Consider the following 24324-nt stretch of genomic DNA (forward strand, 5'->3'; position numbering starts at 1 on the left):
TCATCACCTTGAAGTAGCATGTGTTGCCGTCAGATGTTTTAACAAAGCATTCCGTCTCTTCGTATATGACAACTATTAGACGGATTAGCTTCTCGGGAATGCCGTAAAACAGCAATACTCCACAAGGTTTGACGATTAACTGAATACAACGCCTTTTCAAAGTCCACGAAGAGTATATACAAGCACTGTCTCCATTCGTTAGATTCCTCCAGCATAGTGCGTAGAGTGAAAATAAGATCGAAACAAGATCGTTTTGGCCGAGATCTATGCTGTTCTTCACGTAAGTGAGGATCAAGGTCTACTCGGAGTCTTCCTAATATTACCGGCGTGAAGAATTTCGCAGGGATCGAGAGAAGATTGATTCCTCTATAGTTGCCACATTATTTTGAGTCTCCTTTCTTGAAGAGTTTGACTAAGGTTCCTGTTCTTCAGTCTTTGGGGAACTTTTCGGTCATCCAGAGGAGTGAGAAGAAGGATAGCCAGATGACCAGGGTTCTACGCAGGCTGAACTTGATCATTTCAGCTGAAATGCGGTCTCTACCAGGGTCCTTCCCATTCTTAAGTTTTTTAGCTGCTGAGAGTATCTCGTCGGCTGTCGGCTTTTCATCACTGATGTGAAGACTGAAGAGAGGTTGGTCTAGTATATCCTCGAGTATATCTAGTATAGCTTTGAAATAACTCACCCATCGCTCCTTTTGTTCTTTCGCATCTGTCAGGAGCCTTCCATTTTCATCTTTCATCGGGCATTCTTGGATACTTGACTTGCCTACTATTTCTTTGGTAAGGCGATATACGGTTCGTGTGTCTCCACGGCTCGCTGCTTCTTCGGCTTGTCTGGCCTTTTTGTTAATGTATTGCCGTCTGTCGGATCTGGTATTTTTCTTTACGTTTCTATCAGCTTCTTTATAGGCCAAGCTCTTGGTCACCTCTGAGTGACCACTTTCCCCAAGGGAGCTCGACTTCAGCTTCTTGCGATTTTCTATGAGATCCCAGGTCTTCGTAGACATCCACTGTTGCTTATTCGGCTTTCTAAACCCGAGGGTTTCTTCGACCATATCCGTGTCGCTTTTGCGTATCGTCTCTCAAGCTTCTTTGACGCCTTTTGACAGGTTATATAGGGTTTTAAATTTACTGGACAGTTTGATGCCAAACGAATATCGGACGCTTTTGTCACCTAGTTTGTCCACGTCAAAGGTTCTGAGTATGTCCGTCTTCTCCTTCCGATTATTAGACTTCAGCTTCAATTTTAGTGTGGTGACTACTAGTTCGTGATCTGAACCGACGTAGGTGCTTCGGAAACTTCGAACGTCCTTTAGGCTTGTCCACCATCTCCGGTGGATCAGGAAATGGTCGATATGGTTTTTGACGGTGCCATCCGGGGATGTCCAAGTGTATTTGTGGATATTCTTATACTGAAAGAGCGTACCACCGATCAGCAAATCATTCCCCATAGTGAAGCTGACAAGTCGAGCTCCATGTTCGTTTATGGTGCCCACCCCGTGGTGGCCAATCACTTCAGGGCATTAGAATCTGTCTTGACTAACCTTTGTGATGAGATTGCCTGCGATACAGGTGGCGTCGTGGAGTGGGATTGAATCAATCACAGAATAGAGGTTGTCGTAGGACCCATCTTTAAGGGTTTCATCAGCATCATTTGTGGGTGCGTAGCACACGATCAACGACAATTTTGCGTGGTTAGAAACAAGTCTTGCATGCAGTATTCTTTCATTGACCGGTTTCCTTGAGCAGAGGGGCTTTGTCGCTTTTGGATCTAATATTGCTGCAATTCCGGCAGAGTAACTCTCAGTTTTTCCGCTGTATAAGACTTTAAATATCGTACGGTCACCACTGATTTTGTTCTCGCCGCAGCCTTTCCACCTTGCTTCCGAAATGGTGACTATGTCAAGTCCAAGCTTCTCGCATTCGCGAAGGAATTCGTCTGTTTTTGACAGTGCCAACATGGTTCTAATATCCCATAGGCCGATCTTAAACGGTTTATTCGCATTCAAAAATCTGGTCCGGGGGCTTGCATGGGTCATCATCAGATTTAGAGGTTCGAATCCGAGGCTTAACGTTGATGTTTCTTTAGCGGTCTTTGTTTTACGGGGATAGCTTGCTAGACCAACGCCCAACCGGTTTATTCCTCTGTTTTTGAAAGTATCGACATGGTTCTAACATTCCATCGGACGACTTTAAACGGTTTATTCGCATTCAAAATTCTGGTCTGGGGGCTTGTATGGGTCGTCATCAGATTTAGAAGCTCGGATCCAAGGTTTAACGTTGACGGTTCGTTAGCGGTCTTGGTTTTACGGGGATAGCTTGCTAGCCCAACGCCCAATCGGTTTCTTTGGCTCGGCTACGGGTAGGGACACCAGTCCCAGACTGTTAGACCAGAATCCAACAGGCCCACCCAACATGCAGAGGCCGTTGTCCAAATCTGGATCATCAACCCTATTTCGCAGTTGTCCTCCTGGAGAGGATCCTCCCATGATGGTATCCTGCAGTACCATACAATGAAACCCATTACTGGAAGAAGGTTTGCAACTAACGAAACGTGTCCACACGTCATTGGGCCCTGCTCAGTGGGCATCAGAAGGATATTCTTCCTCCTCTACCTGTATTTATGACCCCAGGGCAAGGGTACCCCAGTTTGAATTTATGGACCCCTAGGGGCTAGGTCCCCCCTTGGCCCACGCCTCACTTTATGGGAGGTACTCTACATATCTGTAGGATGTTCCCCTATCCGCCACCTGAGGACGCACTGAGTGGCCTGGAAAGGGCCCCCCCCACTGAGAAGGTGACTCATCAACTAATAAAATTAATTTGCTGCGAAATTTTCTTGGATTTTTTTTTTATGAAATCGGGTACGACTAATATGACGTAAGAAGAATGGTCCAACAATGGTAATAAGTAGTTCAATTGAAAAACAAAATTGAAAGAATTTAGTATAAAACGTGAACTGATGTTAAAGATAAAGAGTATTTTTTAACTTGAAAGGAAATTACTTAGCTAAATTCTTTAAGGTGCTCAGATAATTTCCGAAAGCTCTTGAATTATCTCCAAATGATAGGGGCCATAATTTTTTTTTTTTTTTTACATTTTATTTTTATGAATTTACATAATTTTATAAATTAATATTAAATTTTATAAATTTTATAATTTTATAAAATTTAATTTATAAATTTACATTTTATTTTTCATTTAATTTAAATAGATTTTCTTTAGTTCGATGAAAGATTTATTATCTATATTATTTTCCTGGTAATTGAGAGCAACCCATTTCTGTAGTAATAAAATTTGTCATCTTATCTGTGAAAAAAGATAGTGTTCTTTACGCTTGCTATGGTTGCTGAATATAATACAGAAGCAAAAATGATTATATCACATTGATTATTCTACAATTTCCGTACAACACTTCCGTAGACTATCCCAACAAAAGAGAGAGAAGATTTGTAACCAAAGCAAGCCCATGTTCACTGAACTTTGCGACAGAGCAGATGGTTTTCCTCTTTGAGGGCAAGGATGATGACGGTCTGTATAGCTCTGCACAGCAATGTTTTGGCACAATTTTAAGATGTTATCTGGGCCGGAGAATTTGATCAAACCAAGGCTCCGCGGAATAAGGGTGATTTGTGATGGATATTTTACTCGTTCTGGGTCAGTTTCTATGTAACAAGGAAAATGGCAAGATCTTTTTCCTCCTTACTAAATTTCAAAAACTTGAATACAGCGTTTACGCTCAAGTGTGTCGATGGGTTGATGACGGTCTGGCTAACTCTGTTCAGCAATGTTTTGGGACAATTTTAGGGTGTTATCTGGGCCGGAGAACTAGGTCATACCAATGCTCACAAAATAAGTGTAATTTTTGGGATGAATTATGTCACTCATTCTGGGTTAGTTTATATCTAACAAGGAAAATGGCAGCTGATTTTCCTCGTTACTAAATTTTAAAATAATTAAGTGAAGCGTTTATTCTTTTTTGGATTCCAACTCACTTCTTAGAAACACTGATTTGTTTCCGTCTTTTTCCGATTTAGCTTAAATGGTGATTGTTATCAGACTTGTGATTCTGTTCAAAATTCGAGATTGATTGGATAAAACAAACTAGATTAAAAGTGTGCAAAAGCCATATGGTGTGACCATATGGCCACACCATATGGCAACCATATGTGACCAAAGCGTGTTAACAAATAATTTTATAACAGAACACTAAAAAAAATCAAGTCTATCGCTCAAGATTTTGATCAACTTTTCAACATTTAACAGGTTTTTTTATTATTCACAGGTAATTATATCATATTATATTTCAATTTTTGCAGGGTATGTCTGGGTCTCCAGGTCCTATAGGTCCAGCTGGACTTCCCGGTATTAAAGGACAACCTGGTGACACAGGTCGACCTGGTAAGTCAAACCTATTAAATTTTGTTTATCAGACTGGTTTTAAAAGTTCTGTAAACTTTTTATCAAGCAAGGTCACTAATTATTTTGTCAAAAGTCTAAAATAAAAATGAATTACATCCCATGTAGGGGTCAGTCAAATTGAACCGTGATGGGTTTTTGATGATACAAAAATACTTAAAATTTTTCAAGTCAAATTTGGTATTGTAAATGTGATGTATTAGAATTAAGTAGGCTGACGTATTAATCAAGTTTTCAATGTGAATGCTAATCCTTAGGCATTATTCTTGATGGAACCCTATCTTTGGGCACACTAATATAATAGTTCCAATAGTCTTGGTAGTCTAATGACCTTAAATTTTGGGTCTCTTTACGGTGGTAACTATAATAAGTGAATTTTTTCCCTGATGTATTTTTAAAATTCACCCAATGATTCCTTGGAAGTTCCCTTGGGGATATTTTTCTAGGATCACTAGCGACTCTTTAGCATATACCATAATAATAATGCACTATATGTTACGTACACTGGAATTATTGGGTCATATTAAGAACTTGAATGGTAATTTAAGTTTATTTATTAGGTTTTTAATATTAAATTCTGTCACCTAAACTGTATATAGTGTGATTTAATTTGTTTTTTGCTATATTGGTGATTGTGGTCTCTTTTAAAATCGTCGCCATGGAGATAGTATTTTAGGCCAAACTCTTAATTAATTCGTGATCTTTGATTTTACAAAAGTTTAAAAGATATATTCGTAATATGGCATCAAATACCATGTTACTGTGATAAAACTCAAATTTTTTAACCCAAAACTCTTAAAGTGAGACTAAGAAAAACCAGAAATCTACTCCAAATAAATCAAATATGTTTCCTTAAAGCCAGTCTGCTTTGGCAGATTCTGCCAGATTCTGCTATTCTGCCATCTTGCAGAAAAAGCAGCGTCGAAGGTTGCAGTATTTGCAAACTGCCAATACGGAGCCGGAAAAGAAGTATCCATTGAAATAAAATTTACAAATTGGCGGTGCAGATTTGCAGAATCTGCCAAATGGAGACTGGCTTTTAGGTTTCTGCATAAAATGGAAAACGGTCCAGAAGGAAACTTCCAGGTGAGATATCAAAAACTAATCGGTATTTTCCAACTTGAAGAAGAAATAGAGCTTTGGGAATATGCAAAAGAATCTACAAATATAAACGGTATATAAATATGATTAGTCCTACAAACTCTAATGTACGATTTTGCTACGGCTAATGAATCCTATATTTTCCTTGAAAAATGGATGGGAAATCATTGCTGATTGGCTAGCTAATTTTAGAGATCACCTTTTTTCAATATCTTTTCGTCTTCCTGTAGAATAAACGTGACGCCAAATACGAGCTTGAATCAAAACGAACGTAAATACATTTCTGCTGCTGAGGGTGTCCGCTAGAAGCTAACAACTCTAATTTAAATGCTATACGAAATATTGATGGCATAGATGGTAGTAATAGTGCAGAAGCATTTAGAAGGAACTTCAGATGAGGTAACACAGTGGATTTATTCTCTGCTTGGCAATACGGGGCCCAGGGTTCGGTAACCCGCCGCAGCAAGGTTGGGTAACAAGCCTGCTGCTTGTCCTGTAAAAAAAAGACCAAGCAACTGAAACGTTGAATCCACGCCCTATGCAACAAAAATGGCTCTGTTTGATTTGATCCTTATCCAGATAAGGGTGAATTTGAGGAATAACTTCAGCCAAAAGCTGTATTAACACAGATATGATTTTGGGCCTCAATTATGAGTGAATTATGTCCCAATAATATTATATTCCCCCTTAAATTATATATATCATTTTAAATATAAGCCGAACAATATATCATTAGAGAATTCAGACATTAGGAGCAAAAGAAGGGCACAACGTATAAAAGAAAAAAAAATAACTCATCTAAAATGTACAAAAGTGGCCCTTGCCACATTTGTGCTAACTACAACCGAGACACTGAAATTAATAATGCCACTAGTTATTCCAAAAGGATAAATCCGTGACTTCGATTTCTATTTTGCTTTTATTTCAATGTCAAAAGAGCATAAGCAGTATGAAATAAGCTACTTACAATAATTGTCGTTAACGTAGTATTAGAAAGTAATAGTAAGAATAATTAATGATTAATATTAATAATCAAATATTAACCTTAAAATGAAATTAATAATAAAAACATTAGTTATTAATAATGGTAATAAAACAGTATTAATGATAAAGAGCGCTGAAAGAATCATATATTTTGATGCCAAGAAGCTATTTTTCTTCTATTAACAAAGCTACGAAGAAATTCTAATCAATTTAGTTCAAATTATTTAATTATTAATTAGTCAAAAATTAAACAAAATCAACTGATTTTTCGATGAATAATTTTTAACTAAAAACTAACTGACTATCTGATTCCCTCATCCCGGACTGTACCTGTACTCCTGCATTTCTCACTGCAATTTACCTTTTGTTGATTTGCAAATCCAACTATCAGTCCATTGTTGTCGATTGAATACAGTCCAATGTTGCTTAAAAAAAAAAAAAAACTTATTTATCTTCCTTATGTTCTTCGGTGTCCGTCATAGTATCCTCTATGTGTGTCACAATTTGCTCTTTCTGGAGTAAATCAATACGCAACTCCAAACCAAATGAACTTGAAACTACACTTATGAAAACATCAGATTATTAAAAACGCTCGTGTGAAAATATTGATGAAAATATACTCTGCCCAATTGCCACAGAAAATTATTGAATCAATTCTTAATGTTAAATCTAGAGTAAAAAGTGTTTTGTAAACAATCGCGAGTCTACCAGAAGACAACTATTGGCTACTCCTTCTTTTTACAAGGCAACTCCGGACCACAAGGTCAACCAGGGGCTCCTGGTCAAGAAGGTCAGAAGGGAGAACAAGGCAATGAAGGTCCACCAGGTCAAACCGGCCCGCTTGGACCCGTTGGACCACCAGGTGATAGAGGTCTTCCTGGTCTCCCTGGACCTCAAGGTCCATCAGGTCTTAGAGGACAACGAGGATCTCCTGTAAGTTTTCCTTTATTTACTCTTATCAATTAGAAAAATATCATAGTAAGATTATGGACATTAGCCAAGGTAGTAATGAGCATGGAACAATCAAAATTGTATCAGTTTTTTCACTAAAATAAGAGAAAATAGCGAAGTATTATTTATGGTATCTGAAAAATTTAATGTCAAATATTTTCTAAAGCTTCCTATTTTTCCTCAATGACAGACATTCAATTAATCCTGTGCTTATTCTGAACGCATACAATAATCTCGCGGAATCTCTCGCGTAAATTTCACAAATTATCGCACATCTGCTGGCACTTAACGTTCGCTTTTTTCTTTTTATTTTTTCTTTGCTCTTCGTTCTTATGACGAGTTTTAGCAGAAAATAGCAGAGGTGTTCATCACTAGCCTGGTGCCCAAATCCAACCAGTTTGCTTTTAATTCATCAATGCAAAGTGAGTAACAAACTTGAAAAATCTCGATAGTAGTAAGGAAACTAGAACGGCTCAATTAAGTGTACTTGAGACAAGCTAAAAACTTATCTGTCAAACTCAGTGTTTCCTTTCTATCGCGTGAGGTTTGATGGCTAAAAGTACCCACGTTGTGACTTGTATTCAGTGTTTTAGTATTGTTTAGCTATATCGATCTTCATATGTCTTTAGAATGAGACAGAATTGACCATAAATTTTTAGCTCCACTCTGAAGCAGCTCAACCTTAGAAATGAATCCTGGCATTCTCTATGAACTAAGACCTGATTCAGGATTTTGGTGCCCAAAGCCCCAAGCCTGAATTCCTTTTGAAGTATTCCATTCTGTGTGAACCGTAAGACAAATATGTTTCTCGATATCCAGCCCGTGGAAATACGCTCACCATTCAAATGGAAATCAAAAATACTCTTCGTATTTGAAATCTAATGATAAAAAAGTACTAATAATGTGTTTGACCTTCCCCCGAAATGTTTGTCCAACTCCTAAAATAGTAGCAAAATACACATAAAAATATTTTTGATGCGTTTTGCAAATTTTAGCCATATTGCTGTATATTACTTTAGAATAACGACTAGTTAAGAATTGAAGGAAGGAAAGATTTGTGATTAACATTGCCAGAAATTGAATGAATGAATGATTCTTATTGTCCATCATTAAGTAAACAGATTTGCAAAGATGGAGCATGAAAAAGAAGCCTGGCCTCAGACGTTAAGTCTTGGATTTACTGCAAAAACGGTGCATAATATTATGGCTGGAGGTTTGCGTAAGTTATGGTAATCAAAACGACTAAAATACCCTATTAAAGTGCCCTATAAAATGCCTTATAAAGAAGGGCACCTCAGAAAGAAAAATTCGCTGAAATGTTTACAAGCACTTGAATCTGAAAATTTCAAACATCTTAAGAATCTGACAAAATATGAATTTGCTAAGAACAACGTTTACACAGGGCATTTTCTACAAAAACTCCCGACAAAACTAAGCAGCGTTGCCATTCCAAAACTCTTGGGAAATCTTAGCTTATGAAGGGCTTAGTATCGAAGTGACTCAATCCTATTTTTGACATTTTTGAGTTTCTAATACCTTAATTTATATGAAGCTCGGCAATCTTATAAGAGAACATGAATCAAGTTTTAATTAGTGTTTTATTTATTTATTTTTCTTCTTTACGTAGGAACTAAGCCACAAAAAATATCAATAATTTTCTCAACTAAATCCAACATATTTGAGGTTCCATGTAGACAGCATTGACACTTTGTAACCTAGATGTAAATTTGTTGTAAGTCAAGTGAAAACAAGGTTAGTCAGTGCCTCTACAGCCAAAGAAGTAACAAGAGACTACATATTATGTGGCAGAAAGCCAGACCGTGGTTTCTGGGTAAATCGAAACCGTTGATGAAAGTGATTTTGACTTGTGCATTTTTTTTATCTCACAGCAAACTACCTGTTGGCTCTTATCTGAATTGTAGTATTATTTCGTTTGTCAATGCTGTTCTCCTGTGGCTTCACAGAAGTACGAATGCCAAATCGTGGACACAACTATTACAAATAGCAATACAGCAGTAGTAACTATATCCCATGAAAATCACTGCTCAAAAGAGAAACAAATATAAGTGTTTGCCTTCTCCCAAATATCAAATTAAAACGAATGAAATTAATAAAATGAAAAGATTAAAATTTAAAAATAAAATTTTAAGAAAATCTAAAGTAAGTGCTTAATAGCTGTTTCATATCTAAATTATTTTAATATTTTCTTCTGTACAGGGTGAGCCTGGACCATCGGGTAGACCTGGCAATGAAGGTCCACCAGGTCCAGTTGGTCTCATGGGGCCTCCTGGTGCCCCAGGTTCCGCTGGAGAGCCAGGTCCCGAAGGTAAGCTTTTGCTTTTATTATATCAACCTTAAAAATTTAATTTTTTTCATGTTTCCCATTTATGGTAACTTCAGTTACTATTAATGGTAACTGTACCTACGTACTAACCATTAGTACCAATGGAGGCCCGGTGAGTGATTTGTTTTAAGTGAAACTTTGTGTAAAGAAATCATTTTCTTTTTGTTAGTCCTCCGTTAAAGCAGATGATAGCCAATAACCACTCGCCATAATTGAATTAAAGTGCCAAAGCTTGATTGAAGTTCCGATGCATCTTTTTTGAAAATAATCCGTAATTATTAACTTCTCAAATTTAAATTGAACGAAAATACGAGTAGAATTGCTGAAGCGATTGTTTTTTGCCTCAGACGGCTTGCTTCAGCGGCGAGTTGTTAGTAGTAGTAGTAGTAATGACTAAATACCCCTTTAATTGCTAACGAGAAAATAATTACAAAAATGATGTAATTTGCTGTATGGAGACTGTCTATATTTGTTTATTCAATAGGTCAGGGTCAGATGTATTGACAAGAAAACCTAGTAAACCAGCTGGGACGCAGTATATTCCGTGTAACTAAACAAAGATTCAACCGAAGCTTTCGCATGAATAAATAAACTGAAAAAAGTTTTACATAAGCTAAAAAATGCTTAAAGTATCGTTCTTTAACTATCAAAGTCCAATCAAAACAATGTCTTGCTTTATACTGTTATCAAATTTTATTGCACTTTTGTATTGAGATAGGTCGCCCCAAAAATTCCCTTACGATTTGGTAGCATTCATCTCGCTGCGACTGAACGGTCACAAAAAAAAACTGGGCAGTTCTGGCAGCTCACTGCCAGGTTTCGCTTCACTGATTCACCTCACGAGACCCCTGATTGTATGCGTTTTGCTACCACACGAATGTGTTTCAATATTTTATCTTCATTCAGGCTGATTATTTCCCGGTCAGTACCGGGACTTGGATGGTGCTTTGGTATAATGATGGCCAATCCCAATGGGGCTAGTTTCTAAAACAATGCTTCCACTGGGATGCTTTTTGTTCACTCGGGTAGGGACATTAAACGTTCAAGGACTAGGAACCGATTGAGGACTGGAGACTGAAGGAGAAAAAAGAAGGGTACCCAAAAAAGAACAAAGCGTTATACCATTGTTAGTATAGTATATAAAAAAAGCGATTAGGGCTTCTACTAGTCTCATCGCTAGTCTGATTACTTGTAATAATTTTCAATTTCTTATGTGTTAGTACTTAATTACCGATGGGCTTTCGCTTCAAAATTTGGCGTTTATTTGTGGTGTTTATTTAAAGAAAAAAGAAGACTTCACGTTTACTAATGAAAAAAAGGGGGCCTTTGCGTGGTCATAAATTCTACTTTCTGAATAGATACCGAAACAATACATAAACCCAAGGGCAAGACCGTATCCAAGCGGGGGGGAGTGTGCCGGGTTTGATCCCCCTTCCGAAACTTTTGTCCAAATCGTAAAAATGTAACATAAATGCGTCTTCTTTAATTTTTTGGTAAACCTCCCCCCCCCCCGAAAAAAAATCGTGGATACGCCCTTGCTCATAAATGTATGCATTTATAATAGACTACAGATAGCATGTGTCTTTGCGAGTTTCTTGTACTTTCTCCCGTGCCACCGGCAATTGTTTCCTAAAACTTCCATTTCAACATTGTCTAAGCTTTGTTTCAACTTTCTTCTTCCAGCTTTTTTTTTCAAATTGTGAGCTTTGTTCATTCAACGACAATACTCTTATAACTGAAAGACTTATGGCAAATGGCCTGTTAGCACCTACTTCAATTGTGATTCTTTATTCATGAAAAAGGTGTTTGCGCAGTAGTAATATGGTTGTTGCTTAATAACTTAAAATATATAATAGCGAACATAAATAACACAACAAACATGAAGTTATTTTGGAATGATTTTGTAACAATAGCTTAATTTCTTCAAAATCCTGGGCGAGGGGAGGGGGGGAAAATTGGAGTTGATTTTCCAAATTCAAGGGAGAATAACGGTGAAAAATGATCATATAGCACCATAAAGGCAAAGGGTACTAAAGACAACTGATCTGTTTCTGTGGGTGCTTGAAATATGTAGGCCTATCTTATTTTTGAGAAGATTTTTGAAGACGTTAATTTTCAGTGGGGGGGGCCAAACTGGGGCCTGGGGGCAGTTGTCCGCCCGCCAATTACGCCCCTGCTAAAAAAAAAGCTTTACTAAATCAATTAATAAGAATTGTTAGAATTTACTTTGCTATGTATTCAGCTCGTGATAGTATTCTTCACCTGTTGATACGATATAACTCTGTTGAAAAACGACTTAAATGAGGAATTTGAGGTAACTTAGGGACACCCTGAGTTAAAATAAAGTTGTTGTTTTAACTGAATTTGATTCAAATATATCTTTGTATATGTTTTCACCGATGGGAAATGTTTGATATAGGATTTGCATTATATATGGTCTGTCGAAAACAAACGACCATTTTGCCGAATTGTAAGCAAAAAGTCATCTATGATTCATTACTAACATTTTTAAGATGGCAATACATGCACTATTAAAATATATTGAGTACAAGAATTTAAGTATTAACTAAATATATTTATCTAATTATCAAATAGTTAAAAATAATATATAGCAAATAAATATAGTGACGTCAGTTGAGGGATATGCGCCCTCCTCCTAGATTTCTCCCTCCCTCTGGATTTTGGAAAGTACTTTCTTTTTTGTGGAGGGGGGGAGAGGGGGTATTTACATTGACAAATGCCTTTATCGGGTCATCCGACAAACTTTTTTCCTAGACATCAAAAATACCCCCCCCCCCCCTATATTTTGTGAATTTACGCCACTGAATAAACACCAATTTTTATCAATTGTAATCAGAACCGTAAAAAATTGAAGTTTGAAAATAGCATTAGAAGGTTGAAATCCACCAAAAGGTTGAAATTGTGTTTCGAAACTCGTTAAATTGACAGAATCGCAAGCTTTAAGCATAAACAAATTTGTACAATTTTATAAAAAGGGGGAAATATACCAAGGAGGACTTCAGTTTTGAGCAAAAAACACCCTAAAACCCAAAACGTCTAATAGCCCCTGAATGGATAATCCACCCATCTATCTACTTGCCATCTAAGCCCTTCGCCCATCATAGAGGTTACGTTTAGTAACGAGAAGATCAATCAAGTGGATAGCTTCACTTACCTGGCTAGTATTAATAAAGAAGGTGCATGCAGTGGAGATGTAGAAAGTAGAATAGCTAAGTCCCAGGGTGTTCTTTCGCGATAGAAAAAAGTTTAGAAGAATAGGAAGATAAGTCTGTAAACCAAGACTAGAATATTTGAAACCACTGTAATGACAGTGGTCACACATGGTGCTAAAACGCGAGCACTTCGAGAGGAAGACGGAGATTTGTCAAATGTTTTCAGACGAACTGCCTATGAATAGTTCTAGGTACCTGTTTGACTGACTGTATCTTAAGCAACAAACTTTACAAAAAATGTAGTTCGATCCCAATTTCTTTGGCTATAATGAAAAAAAGCTTAAGGTGCTAGGATGCGATTTACTTGTTAAGTAACAACAATACATTTAAAATATGCTTAAACTTTAGAGTGAAGTTAAACTTCAGCATATAAAGCAAGAGGTTGAGGGGGCGGTAGTTCCCCTAATATTTAGGTAATTTATGCTTGTTTTAATCTTAAATATCACTTTCTTTCTCAAATTTTTTTTTTTAGCGTTTTCGGTCCAAGAATTTTGTCTTGCTCTGCACGAAAACATAAAATAAATGAAAAACAATGAATAAAGGGATGCTCGATTTTAGGTGCACCTGGTAAAGAAGGTCCTCCTGGCATTCAAGGTCGTCCTGGAGACAAAGGTCCGGTCGGTTCTTCCGGTCCGTCAGGTCCTCAAGGTCCCCCTGGTCTTCCCGGACCTCCAGGACAGACTGGTCTACCTGGTCCAAGCGGAGATCGTGGCTCCCCCGGTGAACCTGGTCCACAAGGTGTTGAAGGTCCACAGGTAATTGTTAACTTGTAATAGATATTGGGTGGTATAGCAAGACCCAGACTAGTCTCAGTTGCTAATCTAAGCTGACATTCATGTGTATGTATACACAATTCGGAAGTCGGAATTTCAAATCGCTACAGTAGAATAAAGTTATATGACCTACAAATGCGCTCCGACTTAAACTACCTAAAGTAAAAGAAAAAGAAACTTTATGCCAAATGTACAATATACGAACCCTCACTTAAGTTACTAACTACTAGTATGCTATCTTCTTGGGACTAACGTTTCTATGGCTTATAATCAGTTCTTATATGAAAACTTTTTTGTAAAACTTTTTATTAGCTTTCTTGTTCTTTTTAGTGTTTGCAAATTTTTAATTCTGTGATTCTTGACTGATTCCAAATGAAACCAGAAACAAGTTTTATGTAAACTCTATAATTCAATATATAGCGGTTGTTGCTTGCGCACATTGAATAAATATAAGCCATAGGAGCATTTATATGATTTGAATAAATATAGGAGATGCGCATTTTTCTACATATTTTCAAGGAAAACCAGAGGTTTTTGGTTTTCATCATTTGACGCAGCGTGGAACATGCAAATGATGAACTTAAAGAATGGATCCTCCAGAGCCAGCAGAAGTAAAAGATCCTCCAAAGTCACTGACAGCGCATAGAGCTTTGAATCGACGTTTCAGTTGCTGGATCGTTTTTTTTGCAGGGACAGGTCGTAAGCCTGTCGCCTAACCTTGCAGCATCTGGAATTGAAAACAGAAAGTTCTGTAGTTATTTGTAAAATCGAGGAAAGGTCTAGCAAAAGTTAGTGCAAGCTACGAAGCAATACCAAAGTTTTCCCCTCCAGAAAAACTCTCAATACTTTTTCGAAATAAATTTTCCAAATCTTTCACCTTTGCCTTCCATACACATTTGCTGAGCTTCTTGTTTATTTTTAAATATGATATCCAGTAACACAGTATAGGAACGGTTCGTAGGTGCCGCGGGTTAAATTTTTGTTTTGGCTCAGTGATATCTGTTTTAAAAGACAATTGGCCAACTGCGTTTTTTAAACCTGTGGTCTTTAAATTGAGCGCTAAAAATGGTCAAAGTAGATTTTTAATAGGGATTTGATTATCAAATGATGAATATTCGGCATTTTGTTGTTCTATGGGAGGGACCGCTCTCGAGAATCAAAACTCTCACTGTAGAAACCAAAGGTTTAGACCAAAGGTTAGACCAACTTAGCAAAAATGGGACATATCCACAGAGACATTAAATTCCTGAAGGGGGCAATGCTTTTTCTTCTTTTTTTCAAGTGGGCTCAGAGCCAAGAATTCAAGGTTGTAAAATTGGATTTGATATTGGCAGTTGGGCTGTAAAATTAACCACTGGATTCTAAGATCCTGATTTCGATAGAAAGTCCGATTGTAAGGATCTGGCTTTAACTGACAAACTTATATAGTTCGACTGTGATTTCAATCCTCGAACCGATGTTCTTACTAGTGAATAAGATCATTAAACTGGAATGAGACTTGTCGGATTTTCAAGTTTAACACTGATAAGTATTAAATTTGTCAGAATATACGCAAAGAATCAAATTTTGCTGGAACGAAAAAACAGTATATTAAAATCTCGGATCATATAAACAATATACAATACAAAATGAAATAAGAAAATAAAATCAAAACCTTACGTTTCCAAGATATGTACACCTTTTCTTAAAGGAAGGAACAGATAGATTTGATGAGCTAGCATCCTTGAGAATTCGATTCCAAGGAAATCTGTTTTTGAGGTAACGAGATAAAGCTACTCAGAAGGAGGTGAATGGTTTGTTTGTAAAAGTCCTTGATACCAAATCAAAAATTGCCTTTAAAGTAATAATTGACCATTGGTAGTGCAGCAGCCACCCATAATAGCCCTGCTTTACAAAACCAGGAAAGGCGCTAAATAACTTTAGCTCCTTTTAGTTAATAAACAAAGGCTTTAGCTCCTTTTAGAAATAAACAAAGGCTTTAGCTCCTTTTAGTTAATAAACAAAGGCTTTAGCTCCTTTTAGAAATAAAAGGAGCTGCTATTCTACAAGTCATATAATAGAATTGTATAAGGGGATGATCAAGCTGAGTCAAAAAAACTTTTGGAGCAGAAGAGAACTTTCAGCTTTCGCGTACAGGAGCGTCGAATTTGATCGAGTACAAGGGGGTCGACTTCCGCTCCTCTGATGAATTTGAAAATACAGATAGTAGTGTTTTGCATTTAACTTACAATATTTAAGTCTTTTAATTACACTGTCAAGCACATCTGTTGTATCACTTTACAATCATGATAGTGACTATAAAAAAATAGTGCATATTAATTCTAATAGAAATAATTAAAGACAATTCTATTTTATTTTAGGGTCCACGAGGTAAGTCAGGTGCTCCTGGGTTGCAAGGTGACAAGGGAGAAAAAGGTGAATCTGGTTCAAAGGGTGCTAAAGGTCACCGCGGTCTCATCGGTCTACAGGGTATGCCAGGTCCAGCGGTAAGTAACTTAAGCCTATTAAATTAATGGTGTAATTGCCAAATCCATCAGTTCAATAAGAATAAACGACGGATAAAATTGTCGAAGGAAATACATTACTGGTTTTGGGAGTAATGAGCTGATCCTGTGAACAAAAAAAAAGATATTTGATCTTTTTGCAATATGTTTGCATGTCTTTTGAGTGTATAGAGAATGTTAAGAATAGATTAGTGTATATAATGAGAACGTTGAGTGTATAGAATAGAACGTTAAGATAGAATGAGTGTATAGAGAACGAATTAAAATGTTAAGAACGTTTTAGCATGGGCTTTGTCAAATTGGATTCTAAAAAGTTGCTAATTTTCAGTGGTTGTACTGTTTTTTCGTCATGTTAGGATATTATTCTTCATTTTTAAGAATTCAACGTAAGATCTAGACCAAAAATCTGTTCAATCAATTTGGCATCTCAACTGCTGATACACTATGCAGTAATTATAAAGTACACATAGGATATTATGGTAAAACGATGGTGATTTAATACGTAGCCTACATAAGTTTTGAATGAATGTGTTAGAAACCCTAAAATTAAAATAAAAGTTTTGAATCTGACAAGAATTATTATGGATTCTAGCTAAAACGGATTATTATTTCTACATTTTACGTATAATTTTATCATACGAAATTTTAATATAATACGCAATTTTATTTAATTTTATTACTGAACATTGTTTCTTATACATTTTGCGGACACTTATAATATTAAGATGGTACATGACTTCGAATGTTAATGACTTATTAGAAAACATAAGAAATAACTTATGGCACGTTAGAAAGAGCAAAAAATTTTTAACTTTAAGCTAGGTGTGTTTTCTACAGTTGATGACTTGTTAAAAGCAGATTTTTTTTCTACCGTGAATCATAATCTTCCCTGTAAAAAATAAATTATTTGACTTTTTTTTCGTATGTGTGACCATTTAAAAATTCATGGTACACGTTCTATGTGTAAAAAATACGAACTTCACTAATCATTTTTTTTTTATATCGAAATAGAAGCCAGGGAATTAATGCCAATTTGAAAAATATGCATATTTTTTTCTTATTTGAAAAATGCAAATGCTCTTTTTATTCAAATCGAATATTTATTTTATTTCGTTATTTAAATATTTCTATGTTTTATGAACCAAAAAGGCGGTAGAAAATCTTATAAAATTTTTATCCAAGTTAAAATTAATTATTTCCGAATATCTAATATAAGTTTCTTTAAAAGAAAACTGCTTCAATGAAGATTCTAGCAGTACTGTTAGCAACATCTGTCATTTAATGTTCTTTAGAAAATTTGTCCCCGGAAGTGATGCCCCACCGATTGAAAAATCAAAGCCTGTGAAATTTCAATATAGTAAACACAAAAAAAAACAGAAGAAACTACAAGGGCATAGAATAAGAAGCCCAAGAATGTGAAATTCTAGAAAAAAATTGAGACTTTGTTTTGTGAAAAGGAATGCTTCAATAGAATCATCATCAAAACTAAAAATTGATATTATAGAGCTAAAATCTCATTCATCTTATGTCACATTGAATCAGATTTTTCTAGTTTCATATCCTAAATAACTAAATAAACACGCTTGTTTATCATCTTTGAAGAAGGTTTTTTTTCAAGAAATTTAGCAAATTTAACTTTTAAAAATCGTATTTTTATGGTTTCGGAAGTCAAACTTTTATTTATACTGAAAGTCAAAATAACTGTATCATGTCAATGCTTTCATTTGTGACTGGCTGTCAATTTGTTTTTTTTAACAAGTTATTACTATTGCTTATATTCTTTTATAGTTCTTACTAATGTTATCTTACAGGGTCCTCCTGGTGAACGTGGTTCCCCTGGTATGCCTGGTAATTCTGGTAAGCCTGGTGAACCAGGTCCTAGAGGTCCACCAGGTCGTGACGGGTCTTCAGGTCCACAAGGTATTCAAGGTCCTCCAGGTTTACGTGGACCTTCAGGCGAAGCTGGTAAACAAGGCTCTTCTGGTCCTCCAGGTCCCCCTGGTCCTCCTGGTCCTGCTGGGGAATCAATGGGATTTGACGCCGCATCACTTGCAGCATATCTTGGCCAAGGTCAATCTAAGGTAAGATGATTCGTTCTTACTAGCTTTCGTTTTAATCCCTTTTTTGAAGTTTCTTACTCAGTGCATTATAGGAGAACTCCTCTGATTCTCATCTCATCCAAAGGAACGGACATGAATGCACCTACGGTTAGGGCTATCCCTTAACATATTTTTTTGTCTCAACGACCCTTTTCCAACCTTTTGGATACTGGAAGCTTTTGTATTTGGTATTGACACTTTTCGCAACAAATCCATTTTTAATTAGATATATCAAAACAATTATAACCAAGTATAAGCCGAAACTAAACAGATCACTTATCATTGACGCTGTCGGGTAGGTCTAAACACTAATCTCAGTGAATTTTTAGTATGTAGAATGGCCAATAATTAGCGTGATATAGAAATCAGGTATTCCTGGGAAATATTTTATACGGATACTGTTGGCTGGAAAACAGCAAGAATAAGTAACCAGACTTATCGAAGGAGTAATGCTGGACGGGTGGGCGTCCAGACTTTTTCCTCCAAAATTACTCAAATTGTCCCATAATTTGGGCATAAGGATTCTCGTCTATTTAATTTGTTTTATGCCCCTACCCCCCCCCCCCCCCTAATCCTTCGAATATCCAGTTGCTTGAGTTTTTGTCTGGATATCCTTAATAAAATTGTATGTTTAATTCAACAGGGTCCAGATCCTATGTCTTCAGATGATCCAAATACTTTCTTGGCTCACAAATTCAAAGATCTCTCTGACGAAGAAAGAAAAGCAGTTGTTATCAAGGCTTTCAATCACCTTAAAGACAAACTTGAAAAGTTTGCCAAACCAGATGGTTCAAGACAAGCCCCAGCAAAGACTTGTAAAGATCTCGCCGAAGCCTACCCGTCACTTTCTTCAGGTAACTTTTCCCAATTATATGTATAGAACGCCGAGCAAGGGGTCAAGAATAAATCTTTTGAAAGATGAATTTTAATTCGTAAATGATTTGGTGGGCTGAAATTCACGCCAATGTTTACTAAAAAAAGCGCTGGATCGAAAACAAAGCTCACACCTAACTTAGGAAACATTGATTTAAGCTGAATAAAAAAAAACACATTATTTTGAAAATCCATATTCTTGAAGTCTTTTAGCTTTTATACATCATAAGTGTTTGACATCGAAGAAGCTGCGATTATTTTAGTATTTGTTTTCAGAAACTTATCTAAGTTACACGACATACATTTAAAAGGGAAAAAATAAAAGATGAAAAATCCACTTTGGTTTTCTCTGGTTGTTGTTGTTTTGTATTATTATTTAATGTAAAATAAGAAACAAGCGCTTGTTACTAAAACTTCTAGAGCATAAAATGCAGCCAAACAATTTTAATGTAAATAGTTCCATTTTCTAGCTATTCATCTCAGTGAAAAAAAGGCGATATAGCTAGGGCGACCGTAATCCGTTGAAATTAAGACCATAATACCATTGAAGATTGGGACGCATATTGACATTCATTAAACTATTTTGTAATCTTCCCCTGTTACCCAAAAAAAACTTTTCAAGAGATAGTAAAATAAATATTTAAATTTTCGATCAGACTTTTACTTCGACATATAACTATAACAGATGAAACAGGGCCTTCAGCTCCGGTTTGGTTTCCCGGCATTTATAATATTTGATACAAATTTCCTATCCTTTCGTACAATTTGTCCAGATTTTACTGATATTTCAGAAGATTCACTATTTTTTTATTTGATCTACTCCCCGAAACAGTTTTCTGCTTGTCTACTTGAAAAAAAAAACTGATAGTGGACTTCTGACCGTGAGACGGATCAGTAATAATGCAGATCAACAAAATTAAACTTTTTTCACAAGTCCTGAAAAAAAAAATATTTTACTTAATTGTTTTTGTTGCTGATTTCAATTGAAGGATCGAAACTCGGCTTTTATGTAAGCTTTTCTACAGTCCTTTTCTCCAAGTTTAAAATTTTTCCGTTTTTTATCGTATTATAATTGTGTTATAAGTAGAGTTTTTCTTTTTTGTTGTTGTGTTCAAGTACATAGTCAAGCTTTTCCTATAAACTAAATTTATCTGGTAATACACACTTTTTATTTTTCAGCATCAGGAATATAGGACAATCATAAAATTTTTTTCCCATTGATGTGAGTTATAGACCTAGAAGAATTATTATAGCATATTTGAATTCATCATAAAACGTTTATCCATGATAATGTTCAAATTTCCCTCCTTTTTAAAAATAGCATAAAGTCAATAAAATCTGACAAAGTTGAAACTATTTTGTGGAAATAGTTTTGTTCCAAAAAGGTGAACAAATATGTTTCAGTAAGTAAGCTAGGTGTAAACGCGGCGAATACAGTCAAGAAGGGGTGATAAGGGATAAGAGATTAGAAGGGATCATTTCTTATCCCTTGCCCCTTCTTATACATTATTCTTTATAACTTCCCTATCATATGTCTAACTTATCTCCTTATACATAGGTATGGGGATATCTCTTATAAGGGATAAGAAGGGATAATAAAGGATGAGGAATGAGAAAGAATCCAATATAACTTCCCTTATAAATTTTGTTGTGTAAGCACTTTGCTATAACTATTCCTCATATGGGCCTTTTTGAGCAAAATTAGAGGAATTGAACAGTACAGCAGCAAAGCCTCGTTGTTTAAACATTTGTGTTTCAAGAAATGCATATTTTCCCCTATAAGGTTTTGGGAGTTGGAATATTTTTACACTTTCAGGGACAAACCCCTAAATCCAGACTGTCCCAGATTTCCTGGAAAAACTCTCTGCATCAAATATACAGATACAACAAAATCAATTATAGGCGCAAGTCTACTCCAATGATCAAATTTTTTTTTAATTTTATTTTGCTATACAGAAAAACAAAAACTTAAAGTTCGATACCTAGGGGAGATTCGGGTACCGTGGGACGCGGGTCCGTTGAGACACGTGTACTTTTGACAGAAAACTTCAAGCTAAAAATCTGTCGGTACTCACCCCTCAAACGTCATCTCTTGGACTATCTGTGGATGTAGTATAGTAGCCGCATGTGCAACTTTCTATGACAAAATTTAGGTAAGAATTTTTTATGTGGTTTCGGAAAAAATATTTTTGCTTTGCGAAATTCTACGGTACTCTTAGGTAAGCAGCTTCTATAAAATTGCTTATAGCCCATTAGATAGAGAAATTTATGAGCTTTTAGATGGTATAAAGTTTGTTGTGCTCTTCTCCCATCTAGTGGCTGATCTAATTTTTTTTTTCGCAAGTTTGTACTGTTAGGGTTCTCTGGGACGCGTGTTCCGGGGTACACTGGGACAGATTCAGTTCACTGTGTCCCAGGGTACCCTTGATTGCATTAGCCTAGAGGACTTTCAAGAGTGTGCTTCTTGTCTTATGTTGACTTCTTTCTTTCGTTTTTCTACTCTCGATGGGCCTTATGTTATTAGGTAGCTACAACAATCCTAAAAAAAAACTCCCAAAAATCAAATATTTTACAATCCAGGCCAATCGTATCCCCCTCAACACATAAAACATATTTCACTATTTTAAATAAATTCCAACAATCATTAAAAAAATTACTTCAAATCTATAATCTATAATCTAAGAATTCATAAAAATCTTATACTATTTCTACATTCCCTAAAAATTTAATCTTTTTTTTTTTAATAAAACAAACTCCACCAATTCAAATTTAAGTCTTCAAATCTAAGACCTCAAATCTAAAATCTATAATCTCAGTCCCAAATACTTCAAATCTAAACTCTATAATTTTTTTTCTTTATATCATACAAAATCCTATATTATTTCTATATTCCATAAAACTATATTCAATCATAAACTCCACACATTCTAAATATTCAACTAAATTTAAATCTCACCTAATATATAAACTTAGAAGAACTTGAACTTAATATATAAACTAAAATCTCTTTCTTTCGTTTTAGAATGCCAAAAACGAGGAAAGCTGATCCGTCGCTTTACGTCTGTAATGAGGAGGACATGAAGAAAGCAGTAGAAGCTCACCTTTATAGGATGCCACTTCGAGCAGCTGCTGAAGTCTACAATGTCAAGCGGTCAACTCTTAGCAGATATGCCACTGCGTTTCGTAACAGAACAGATGAAGAAAAAGAAGAGTTTAGTTACACTCCCGCCTATGACAACAGGCAAGCATTTACGATTGAGCAGGACCTTCAACTTGAAGAGTACATCCTTCAAGCAGCCCGAATGCACTATGGTCTCTCCAGGAAGAGAGCCAGAGAGTTTGCTTGGCTTATGGCGAAACGAAACGGACTTGCATATCGGTCAAGCTGGTACACAGAAAAGTCTGCAGGCAAAGACTGGTTGTGTGGCTTTCATAGAAAGCATCCTTAGATTTCGCTTCGAATGCCGGAACCTACAAGTATCCAGAGAAATCTTGGCTTCAATCGTGTTGCTGTTGACACTTTTTACAGGAATCTCGGAGAGTTGTATTCAAAATACAAGTTCCCTGCTAGCCAAATCTTCAACCTCGATGAGACTGGGCTCACGAATATCCAGACCAAGTGTCAAAGAGTGCTGAGCCCGAAGGGAGTAAAGCAGCTTGGTGCTACGACTTCCCAAGAGAGAGGGAAGCTGGTGACCATGTTGGGCACTTGCCATGGGAGGATTTATTCCAGCCTTTCCGATGTTCCCACGAGCACGATCTGTTTTTGCTGTATTTAGAGCACTTTGTATCACATGTCCGCCCATCTCCTGAGAATTCTGTCTTTATTCTGATGGACAATCATGAAAGTCACACCAGTTACGCTGCAGTTTCGTTGGCCAAAGAAAAGGGAATACATTTATTTACGTTCCCGCCGCACACATCATCCAGGTTGCAGCCTCTCGGTGTTTCGGTTTATGGACCTTTAAAGACTTACTGGTCACAGGCAATGGAGAACTGGTTGAGACTTCACCCTGGTCGAGCAGTGACGGAATATGAGATCGGTGAATTACTGGGGGCTGCTTTTCCTAAGGCTTTCTCTCAGACTAACATCCCTAGTGGATTCTCATAGCCAGTAATTTCCCCACTGAATATTGGAGCATGGGTAGAGTCTGGCTTTCTTCCCGTTTTGTAACGAAAAGATACTGCTGACCTATGAAATCAGTCTGCCACTGCTGACAATCCTACAACAGATCTGCAAGAGCTTTAGTTGAGTCTGAATCCCAGTACTGCAACCCTTTCAACCTCGTCTGTTATGCCAGAAGATATTATACCCCTGCCAAGAAGGAAAGCTAAAAACAGAATGAAAAACAGGAAGCCTGGAATATCCAAGATATTGACTTCTACATCGGTGAGACTCGATCCAAGCTACTGAAAACAAAAAGAAGGGAAAAAAGAGAAGAAGGATCGCCAGGAAAGCAATAAAGCGGTTCCTGCTAAAGAGCCGAAGATTCAGAGGAAAACTAACCAAAAGATTGCTATCGTTCAGTGACGAAAGCGGAGATGAAGCAGGACTGGGGGATTTTGAGCGTGATGACAACTCTGACGGCTCGTTCAGCTCTGAATATTTCCGATTGGCGGAAGAGGAGTCTGTGACTCACAGTATCTGTTCCGGTGACTTTGTTCTAGTCGAGTAAAAGGGGGAAAAGGGATAAAAATTCTACACTGGTGAAGTGCTTCAGGCCGAGCCAGACAGCTACACTGTCAATTTTTTGAAACGAAACTTTCCAGCCTGGAGGTTTACGTTTCCGAAAGAGCGCGATGAAGCGTTTTTCGATAGCTCAAAAGTAGCGATGAAATTGCCAGTTTTAATTGTATTGGGTGGAACTAAAGACATTGCTACGATAATCAGCTTTAATGATAACTTGACTAACTACTCTATTGAATAATTTTTTAAATAAGCCTACTGTATTTTTACCGCTTTATACCACAAAGCATATTAAGTTTTAACTGGTTTATTATGGAGCCCAAAGTACACACATCCCTGACCCATAATAACCGCAC

At 36.5% G+C, this 24324-nt stretch overlaps 1 protein-coding gene across 2 annotated transcripts in view; it reads left to right on the forward strand.

The window, feature by feature from the left end:
- The window catches only part of LOC148942882 (uncharacterized), a 107415-nt gene that overhangs the window by 76385 nt on the left and 6706 nt on the right, over positions 1 to 24324 (forward strand). For both annotated transcript variants that reach the window (XM_089102093.1, XM_089102095.1), the window contains 7 exons: positions 4320 to 4401; positions 7250 to 7437; positions 9673 to 9781; positions 13591 to 13787; positions 16166 to 16291; positions 18121 to 18390; positions 19052 to 19262. In XM_089102093.1, the coding sequence (XP_088958219.1) occupies positions 4320 to 4401; positions 7250 to 7437; positions 9673 to 9781; positions 13591 to 13787; positions 16166 to 16291; positions 18121 to 18390; positions 19052 to 19262 (1183 nt within the window). The remainder of the gene's footprint in view (positions 1 to 4319; positions 4402 to 7249; positions 7438 to 9672; positions 9782 to 13590; positions 13788 to 16165; positions 16292 to 18120; positions 18391 to 19051; positions 19263 to 24324) is intronic.

Source organism: Artemia sp. Qi Xiang Cuo, chromosome 16 (genome assembly GCF_049724085.1).
Source record: "Artemia sp. Qi Xiang Cuo chromosome 16, ASM4972408v1, whole genome shotgun sequence".
In the NCBI taxonomy this organism is placed as follows: Eukaryota; Metazoa; Arthropoda; class Branchiopoda; order Anostraca; family Artemiidae; genus Artemia; species Artemia sp. Qi Xiang Cuo.